We start from the raw sequence: 11146 nt of genomic DNA on the forward strand, positions 1-11146 counted from the left end.
AGCTTCAAGTTGTTTTTACGAATACAAAATATTTTAGTTTCCTGATCCAATGAACATGATGCAACAAAACAAAAGCTCCATTAACAAATGCGGATGTTCTAAGGTCCTTGCAAATTAAGCTATATCTGATGATAACGATAAAATATTCGCACTCATTCGTTCACGCATTATCATAATCTTAAAAATACTTCTTCTAGATTACGAATTCTGCAACGTGCATTGGGGTCGTCTCAAATTCTTTGGTACTTACAGTATTGGAGAATCTTATCAGCAGGCACGAAAGTTTTGGCAGCTAGGATTGTTTCCCATCCTGTAACGTAGTTCAGCCCGCTGTCTGTTCTTCATTTGTAGAAAGCAGTTTTTTATCTGGGTGAGAATCAAACCATAACAAAAATTAAACTCTTCGTCTTGACTGTCATGCACTAGCTCATATGCTTAAGTACATAAAACGGCACTTATGCAGTTTAGCAGGTACGGAAAAAATTTTTCATTTTTTTTCAAAATTTGATCGATTATAGTCAAATTTGATACGCTGATTACGAATACGATATTTATTTTCGCCCCAGTCAATTATTTACATCAAAAAAATTGTTTTAAATTTTTTTTTTAATTTTTTTATTTTTCAAAATTTTGTCGATATAGTGAATTCTGATGCGCTGATTTCGAATATAACATCCATTTTCATTTTTCCTTGACCGTCGGCGATATCTTCTGCCCGATAAGCGCGGCGCTGCCGATGACGCAACATTGCGTAATACACTAACTAATCAGTATTTTCAAATCATAGGCGGCCGCTGCCGCGGCCGCATTCCAAAAAAAAAAAAAAAACTCCCAACCTAACCTCAAGTGGGCTACGCTACAGATCACTTTATTTATGAAAATACAAAGTACAATCACCAACAAACTTTACATATTCACCCACAAAGCTCTCCAAGCCAGATACATTTGGAATGAAAAATTTTTTCCGTACCTGCTAAACTGCATAAGTGCCCATAAAACAGTAAACATTCGAAATTTGTTTTCGCAAATCCTAAAGATAAGCAAGCGACCTGTACAAAAATCAAAGTAATGTATTCACTTTTTTAATTAAAATATGCGTCACTACGCTACACCAGTCGTATCATAGCATCGGCTTCTGCGTTTGAGAACTATTCCAGTGTTTCATATCAATTTCTGTCACATGTTTTTTGTCCATAACGATCCGTTAAATTTAAGTAATTTTCTCTTCCAGAGTTGTACTGCGATTCAACTTAAAATGAGGCCTACTATAGTGGGAAAGCCTACTAACTAAGCGAGTATAAGCACAATTTCGTTAATGAGGGCTGAATGAAAACTATGTTATACCCTATTACTGCGAGACAACTATCTGAATGCTTCATAATAGCAGACTGAAATGTTGATAACTTATTTAATCGAAACATGGACTACTACAATACCAGTTTACGAGTATAACATACGTTTACCATCTTCGCACTGCACATAATATCTGCTCAGTAAATATCCTTCTTCCCACTGTACACAGTACCTGCTCAATAAACATGCTTCACATCTTCCTGTACCTCATTATATCTCGCGATCTTCAGCAAAGGTAAAGAAAAGCTAAAACGAGCCAACATTTAAGAATATTTTTCGACTCCACTTACTGCTACCGTTAAAAAAAATGCTAAATTTAAATACAAGTTGCACAGACTTTCATCAAAAACATACTGACATGGATCAAACGTAGTTTAATACATCACTACGATTAATCAGTTAACCGCAATGTTAGATGTTGGTGGTATTCTACTTACCGATCCAGCATAGATTATTATGCTTAGCCGATAATTTCTACAGCCTTTTGGTAAATATAAAGAACCACAGTGGACGCTAAAAGCAACGCATATATCTTTCAGGTGCAATAAATCGTTAACGCAATCAGTCAGCCTGCCACAGATTTCTTAATCCAAAGATATTACTTGCGACTAACGAATGCTGAACAGCTGAATAACTGAGAATGTGTACAGTGATGCGTCCACTTAATAACTGAGATGTACGTGGAATACTTCGCAGTGAAACGATAGGGATACAACTAGAGTTGTATATTTCACGTAGTAACACTGAAAGTTTGCATGCATCTAAGTTAAACATCAGTTCTCTTTGACATGTAAAAGAAAACATACAGGACTACATTTTTCTGTGCTCCGTGAACAAATGTTTGTTCTCTCTTCGTTTCTGTGTTATATATCTATCTTTGTCCCTATCGCATTTAAAAGCATCAAGTTCATAAATTTCACTAGTCACATACCAATGCGAACAGTTTAAACTTTTTGCCTCAGAGCAAGAGTCAGCTATACACTGTTATTTATTATTCAGTTCCTTTACATCAAAAATCATTAACGACAAGGCAAAGTACGCTTATAGCATTTATTTCTCAATTTATTATTTACATGAATTACATCTCAATTTTCGATGGGAGGGGGTAAAAAGTTCCGGCATTTGCCTTACAATCAAGGGAAACCTCCCAAAAACCTTGATCGGAACTGAGGATGGCGAGACGTGTAGGCGGCGAGACGGGGAGGCGGCGATACGGGAAGGCGGCGAGACGTGGAGGTGGCGAGACGAGTCGTGGAGGCGGCGAGACGGGGAGGCGGCGATACGGGGAGACGGCGAGACGTGGAGGTGGCGAGACGAGTCGTGGAGGCGGCGAAACGGGGAGGCGGCGAGACGTGGAGGCGGTGAGACGTGGAGGCGGCGAGATGTGGAGGCGGCGAGACGTGGAGGCGGCGAGACGGGGAGGCGGCGATACGGGGAGGCGGCGAGACGGGGAGGCGGCGAGACGTGGAGGCGGCGAGACGGGGAGGCGGCGAGATGGAGAGACGGCGAGACGTGGAGGCGGCGAGACGAGTCGTGGAGGCGGCGAGACGGGGAGGCGGCGAGACGGGGAGGCGGCGATACGGCGAGGCGGCGATACGGGGAGGCGGCGAGACGGGGAGGCGGCGAGACGTGGAGGCGGCGAGACGAGTCGTGGAGGCGGCGAGACGAGTCGTGGAGGCGGCGAGACGGGGAGGCGGCGAGACGGGGAGGCGGCGATACGGGCAGGCGGCGAGACGTGGAGACGGCGATACGGGGAGGCGGTGAGACATGGAGGCAGCGAGACGTGGAGGCGGCGAGACGGGGAGGCGGCGAGACGGGGAGGCGGCGATACGGGGAGGCGGCGAGACAGGGAGGCGGCGAGACGTGGAGGCGGCGAGACGGGGAGGCGGCGAGACGTGGAGGCGGCGAGACGTGGAGGCGGCGAAACGAGTCGTGGAGGCGGCGAGACGGGGAGGCGGCGAGACGTGGAGGCGGTGAGACGAGTCGTGGAGGCGGCGAGACGGGGAGGCGGCGAGACGGGGAGGCGGCGATACGGGGAGGCGGCGAGACGAGTCGTGGAGGCGGCGAGACGTGAAGGCGGCGAGACGGGGAGGCGGTGAGACGAGGAGGCGGCGAGACGTGGAGGCGGCGAGACGAGTCGTGGAGGCGGCGAGACGGGCAGGCGGCGAGACGGGGAGGCGGCGATACGGGGAGGCGGCGAGACGAGTCGTGGAGGCGGCGAGATGGGGAGGCGGCGAGACGTGGAGGCGGCGAGACGAGTCGTGGAGGCGGCGAGACGGGGAGGCGGCGATACGGGGAGGCGGCGAGACGTGGAGGCTGCGAGACGGGTCGTAGAGGCGGCGAGACGGGGAGGCGGCGATACGGGGAGGCGGCGAGACATGGAGGCGGCGAGACGAGTCGTGGAGGCGGTGAGACAGGGAGGCGGCGTGTCGGGGAGGCGGCGATACGGGGAGGCGGCGAGACGTGGAGGCGGCGAGACGTGCAGGCGGCGAGACATGGAGGCGGCGAGAGGTGGAGACGGCGATACGGGGAGGCGGCGAGACGTGGAGGCGGCGAGACGTGGAGGCGGCGAGACGTGGAGGCAGCGAGACGAGGAGGCGGTGAGACGGGCAGGCGATGATACAGAGAAGCGACGGTACGGAGAAGCGACGATTCGGAGAGGCGACGAGACGGTCGGTCCCATGCTGACTTGTCTTTATATACCCTCTGCAGCTTTGTTGAGCTGTCGTTTCCTAGGAAAGCGACTATGTCATTGTTGTTTCGTCATATAGCTTCTATCCATTATTATAAGATTAGCAATACGTTTCCGCGTAAGTGCATGCTCAAATTCTGTTACCAATATCTATATCTACTCATACAATACGCAAACCGCTGTATGGTGCATGGCGGAGGATACTTGGTGCCAATATTAGCCATTTTTGTCCTATTTCACTCGAGTATAGGGAGAGGGAGAAATACCTACAGCCTCTTACCATGCGTTAATCTCTTTCACCTTATTGTTATTATCTCGACGTGACATATATGATGACGGCGACAGAACTGTCGCACAGCCTTCTTCGAACACAGGTTCTCAAAATTTATCCGTCGTGGTTTCCCGAGATAACGTCTTCTTTCTTCTAAACGAAAGAAGGAATATTGCTGAAACTTCCTGGCAGATTAAAACTGTGTGCCGGACCGAGGCTCGAACTCGGCACCTTTGCCTTTCGCGGGCACAGTTTTAATCTGCCAGGAAGTTTCATATCAGCGCACACTCCGCTGCAGAGTGAAAATCTCATTCTGGAAGGAATATTGCTGTTTAACGTTCAGTCTACTGGAAGAGGCTGCTGTCGGAAATCGGCCGTACTATTTCAAAGACACCATCACAGCATTCGCCTAAAGCTGTTTAGTAAAATCAGGGCAAATATAAATGTTGTTGGCTGTAGGGGGATTTGCTCGTCGTCCTGCAGAATACGAGGCATCTTTCTTACCACTAAACAACATCACTCGGTTTTCTTCCAAAGATCCACATGTTATTTCCCGAAGGTCCCTGTGACGTTTTCGAAAACGTTACACCGACATGTTACGATCCTAGGAGTACGTCCCGGAATTCGTTCGACGTCTACAATCATATCTACCTCATAATAAGTCCCATCAGTGGATCACTGCTATAAAATTTGTCACAGTAGCGCGTTGTATGCACATTCCACAAGCCCTTCCAAGAAGACTTCCATCCGACTAATACTGATTTTATGTATTCATCCCATTTCCTATGGCTTCTTGACACTATTACAAAATAAAATATGTGATGTGTTCCACAGATATTAGGAGCTTTTTGCTCTTTTTACTGTCTTAATCTTCCATTTAGCCACTTTTAACGCTATATACCGTCTTCTGTGTTAATATAATATGATTTTTCGAAGCAGTGAATGTCATTTCCTGAGCAATGGCGTTTGTGCTTTATCGAAATTTAAGGCACGTAAATGAAGCAGCGTTACCTTTCTCGGTATTGACAGCTATCCTTCCATAATAGTTATATGAGATGACAAAGACGATCACATGAATCGATGATACTCATTTTGAAAATGTCTGTAGTTTAGTTAGGTCTACTAAGAATGCTTCCATCCCCGAAACATCTTCTTATGTTTTAAACTGAATAATATATTTCTAGAGATATGGGATTGGAGTTAACAATTCGTTAAAAATCTTACAAAGACTCAGTATATACACGGCTTTCGGTCTCAAAATTGGAATATTTGCAGTTTTTCTTACTTTTTAGGGTTTCTTAACTCAGTCGGAAACAGAAGGAACTCTTATGGGATCGTTCTGTTGTCCGTCTATTAATACCCATTTTTCACCGGTAAGAGTAGAAGCATCAAGTTGAAACTTATGTCAGACACTGAGGTCTATGGTCCCTTGGTAGCGTAAAAAAATTTAAGCTTCTGAGTCAAAGCAATCGAAAGATACGTATTTTGATATTCGCTAATTGACTCATCAGAACCTGTAAAAGAAGTAATGTGGATCATGTTGAGCCCACTTCTGACATTAATGTTAATGATTAATGGAAACCACCTCAGCTATCTATATGCGCAATTCAGTTTGTAAGGAACCCAAGAGCGCGAGTTCTACTACTCGTATTTGTCCGCAGTTTTTTTTTACATCTCGTGCTCTGTTGTCGGAATGGCATCTTTTGTCACGTAGAGGGCATGTGATAAGGTACAATTGATAATAAGACTGGAACGCCAGGTAATCATCGGAACGCACCGTAAGCAGACAACGGAGTCTGAAGAATTATCGTAAAATGCTGAAACTTGTCGAATGACGAGTGCTTTCGCCTTAAAGAATCGCGTGGTGTGGATGACAGACCAGTAAACGAAAGGCCCTTGAATGCTAGCTTGTCATTAAAACGCAGGAACGTCTCAGCGCTGGCCACTTTGTAGATCAGTACATACAGCAACGCGCGATGCAGCTCATAGAAAATTATAGTTACTAGGGCAGCATAATGGGTTGCCTAGCCTCCTAGCCAGAAGAATTACGCGTTAGGTTCGATGAGGTCAATGGTGGTATCAGTGGAGGACGACTTCCCAGATATCATTTGTCCTACTCACGCACCGTGGGAATGGCAGTGTAGAGCTGCTGTGTAGTTCTGTATCGGATACTGAGGTACTGAACTGTGTAATACTGATCCCCGTGTTTTTTTTCTTGGTTTTTTTTTTTTTTTTTTTTTTTTTTTTTTTTTTTTTTACAAGTCAGCCCGGAATATGCATACATTATCAGTACTAATGGTGATCATTTCAACTCCTATATGATGTTTTGTCAACGGATTTCCGTATTTGTTTAACTATTATGGCTTATTTAATCGCCTCATAGTTAGTCAAAAAATGGCTATGAGCACTATGGGACTCAACTGCTGTGGTCATAAGTCCCCTAGAACTTAGAACTACTTAAACGTAACTAACCTAAGGACAGCACACAACACCCAGCCATCACGAGGCAGAGAAAATCCCTGACCCCGCCGGGAATCGAACCCGGGAACCCCGGGCGTGGGAAGCGAGAACGCTACCGCACGACCACGAGATGCGGGCATAGTTAGTCAGACTTCAGCTCTAATGAACACATACGTATTTTCATAGATTGTCAATAAGCGTTATAAATGTTCACACTGTGCTATCTGCTTAGCTACTTACGCACTTCAGACACACATGCATTGACGACGTACTGCTATCTTGCACGATTGAGGCGGTCCACCACACTTTTATGGCGCTAATCATAACATTGTGCCAGAACACTATTTGCAGTTGTTGTATTTATAGCGGGGTACGTTTATAAGAGTGACCAACTTGTAGTTTACAGCAAACTAGTGCAGGTAAAGAGTGAATTCGTTGCTAAAAGAAGTCTGCTAGTAACAAACATATACCTTAAGTTGAAGAAGAAGTTACTGGGAATGTACGTCTGGAGTACAGCATTGCATAGAAGCCGTCCACTGACTGTTGAAAAACCAGAAAAGAAGAGTAGCGAATCGTCACAGATGTGGTCATACAAAAGGATATTGAAAATTAGGTGTACATAGATAAAAAGTGAGGATTCCTCTACAGAATAGACGAGGATAGAAATATGTTAGAAACACAGTACAAGAAGGAATACTGTGAAGCATATGTGTTACGACATCGTAGAATAGCGTCCATGGCACTAGAGCGATACACAGAGGACACACAGTGTAGAGGGAGACAGAGATTGGAATACATCCAACAAATAACTGAGTCCATGCGTTGTAAATGCTACTCTACCCATTTGGTATTCCGGGGTCAGTCTGTGGGTACAGTAGACTTCCAAGAGCTGAATTCGATGGGAACTAGGACATGATGGCAAACGTTGCATTGACCGAAAGAACTAAGCCTGGATGGCTGTGATTTTTAGCCAAGCAAGGGATATTTCCTCTCGACGTGTTCTTCGGTACTTATTGTATCTGATCGGGTGTTGCGTTCATGAGGATGTGTATCATTTTGTCACAGCTGCCTCGTGCTGTTAAACTTTTCTCCAATAACAACGAAGTTATGAAAACTGGCAGGGGCCAGTTCTGTTTTAGGTCTTGGAACAGAGTATTCGTGGAATCAAATTGATTAATGCAACTGAGGAAGATATGATTCACCTCTTTCTCAAGAAGCAAGTGCACACGGCGTGTAAAACGGACGTGGAACAGATGATTTTCGAAGCAGCCGTGACTGACCATGAGGTACGCCATTGTAGTTGTGATCCTGCAACATCGATGTAGTGGAGGCTACACTTTGAGCATTGGATATTGCCCTGCTTCTGGAAGACTGCTCTTATTCTATGCTGAAGCTGTGACCTTCCAAGGGAATCGGTAGCTGGGATTTCTTCAGTACCTCCCTGACGCAAAACATCTATCGTTTTCAAAATGAGATTTTCACTCTGCAATGGAGTGTACGCTGATACGAAACTTCCTGGCTGATTAAAACTGTGTGCCGGACCGAAACTCGAACTCGGGACCTTTGCCTTTCGCGGGCAGATGTTCTACCATCGGAGCTACCCAAGCACGACTGAGACCCCATTCTCACAGCTTTACTTCTGCCAGTATCTCGTCTCCTACCTTCCAAACTTCACAGAAGCTCTTCTGCGGACCTTGCAGAACTGGCACTCCTGGAAGAAAGGATTTTGCGGAGACATGGCTCAGCCACAGCCTCTGGGATGTTTCCAGAATGTTTGGCTAAGCCATGTCTTCGCAATATCCTTTGTTCCAGGAGTGCTAACTCTGCAAGGTTCGCAGAAGAGCTTCTGTGGAGTTTGGAAGGTAGGAGACGAGATACTGGCAGAAGTAAAGCTGTGAGGACGGGGCGTGAGTCGTGCTCGGGTAGCTCAGTTGGCTTCTCACCTGCCCCACCATGAATCGGTGTTCTTGTGTCGTCTTCATCATCATCCTTCATCGCCGGCACAGTAGCTCACCGTGTTCGAGCAGAGGGTTTGGCTACCCTCTGTAATAAAAAACTGAGTGAACGGATCAACGAGCAACCTGAACGGGTGTCATCGGACGTCCGCCACGAACAAATTCAGCGAACAGTACAGAACAAAACGAGACATTAAAAAAAAAAAAAAAAGATGGTAGAGCACTTGCCCGCGATAGGCAAAGATCCCGAGTTCGAGTCTCGGTCCGTCACACAGTTTTAATCTGCCAGGAAGTTTCATCTATCGTTTTGTTCCGTTAATGCCATAAAATACTTTTTTACACCTGAGGCCTAGCTCCTGTTGACGGTCGGATAATAAGGTTAGCAGTTGCTGTATGTCATACTGAATTACGTATTCCACTATATAAATATTCTAGTAAAGTAGTTGGTGTTACTGAATTCGATAATGTGTTTGTGTGTATTTGCAGCTTACGGGCGCTAAACGCCGAGCATATCAGCGCCCAATAATGTGATGATTGATGCGTTGAAAGTGTGTCAGGGATCCAGTTGGATTAACTATATGACATTACAGCAGTCATTACCATAGTTTCTGCTGTTGAGCGCGGCATGGTTACCATGACAACGAGAGGACGCTACTACTACCTCCAAAATAAAAGAAAAATGTTTGCACTCAAAGTAAAATCGTCTATGTTCTTAGGCCAAGGCATGGTCCTCTACTTTCTTCTTACACAAGACATTTCGACTCGTCTGCTGGGATTTAAATTTACGACTGTAGACATAAGAAGGAAAATCCACTTATACATTGCGCTCTTCCTTCTAAATCTCGGTAGCAGAATTTGAATGTGCTGTTACGTCTGACATACGTTCAACACTACTGATGCCTTTTTCGCCCAAGAAAATGTGGACTCACAATATATTTAGCTTTGTTCCTGATGATCTCGTCAAGTCACAACTCAGTATTTCCAATACTTAATCGCATCCTGCACAAATCTGCGTAATGGGTTTTGTGATGTTAATTGCAACAAATCAAGAAAAGATCATTAGTCTGAGTGATTTTCATTTTTACTCATAGCTCCTTGTTCGAATTATACATAAAACACATTAAAATTCCAGCAGGGGCGCTGACGTAGCTCAACCCTTCAACATAGGTGGAGATTACAGAACACGTCTTTCTCACAACACACTTAACAAGCGACTACGTTCTCTGTTTTTCCGTGTCAAGTCTTTTGTCATGTGACGATACGTACATTCAGCGAAATGTTAAATGACTGTATCATGTTGAAAGTTCTAACTATATTTGTTTGTATGTGTGAAGCCTTTAATGGACTAAGCACATCTGAAGGTGACAATTTTTTTTCCGAAACCGGTAATATGAATGTATATAAGCGATCGTTGACGTAATAAATTATTGTACAAACATTACAAAGGTCGCAATCTTCCAGATGGCAACATGTCAATTTTTAAAAGCACTGCTTACCTTGGACACATATCGTTTTCCTTGCCCTCGAGTAAAATATCATTTGGATGGTGAGGAGGTATAGCTACCTTGCAGGTAAGTTCACTTCTATTAGAGTCCTCGACTAGTTTCTGCTCGTAAAGCACTTTCTGTTGCCACTGATGCTCATCTATTGCTTCTATCTCACTTAGTAGTGTTGCTATTTTTGCGTCACCTGTACACACGTTTTGTTGCCTGTGGTTATCACGGGATGTCAGAAGAGATCATATCACGACCCCAAGAAGAACTGCATGTGTAAGGTACCGTCTGCCAACAGTTCGTTACTTATTATGGTTAGTTCATGGGCAATAATGTTCCAAAATCTTGAATAGCACTCAACTGATCTGTTTCGGCTGTTTTATTATTTGGAGATTCTGTAACTATTGTTTCTCTTTCTTGTTCCAAGATGTTTTAGAGAAACCCTTCAGTATCCTCGGTATTAACTGGGCGTTGTATATTAAAGAGGAAATCTTCGTCCACAGTTGGGTCTCTGATTCAGGATAAAGATTCATATACTACCGTTCAGTATGTAGCTTAATTGCACTTTGGTCGTCGTAGCTATTTCCTTGTTCGTGGGGAAGATATTGAAGGATTTTCTGTTCCCTTATAATTTGGTATACCGGAATATTTTCTTGATTGATATCAGTTGTGAGACGCGCTTTCATTTTTTTGCCGTACCAAAACAGTAATTTTTGGTTTGGTGTGTTTCATTCGAAAACTATTTGCTACCGAATTCGTTGGTTCATTGTACACGTCGGGTAGGCATGAGAAACAGTATTTCAGCATTGTATCCAACAGTTTGGGCAAAGTGAATAATACCCTATCTTTTTTGCAGTTTTGTAGTTTGAATCCACCATATAATATGGCTTGACTGGTTCTGGAGACATCGTGTCCATGTTTC

General features: G+C 44.6%; 1 protein-coding gene across 1 annotated transcript; it reads right to left on the reverse strand.

Annotated features, from left to right (window-relative positions):
* Positions 1–322: 322 nt before the first annotated feature.
* LOC126137754 (proline-rich protein 36-like) lies at positions 323–4036 on the reverse strand. The gene is made up of 2 exons (XM_049915217.1): positions 2509–4036; positions 323–366 (listed from the first exon to the last, which is right to left on the reverse strand). The coding sequence occupies exons 1-2, from the start codon at positions 4034–4036 to the stop codon at positions 323–325; spliced, it is 1572 nt and encodes a 523-aa protein (XP_049771174.1).
* Positions 4037–11146: the final 7110 nt, after the last annotated feature.

Source organism: Schistocerca cancellata, chromosome 1 (assembly GCF_023864275.1).
Source record: "Schistocerca cancellata isolate TAMUIC-IGC-003103 chromosome 1, iqSchCanc2.1, whole genome shotgun sequence".
Classification (NCBI taxonomy): domain Eukaryota; kingdom Metazoa; phylum Arthropoda; class Insecta; order Orthoptera; family Acrididae; genus Schistocerca; species Schistocerca cancellata.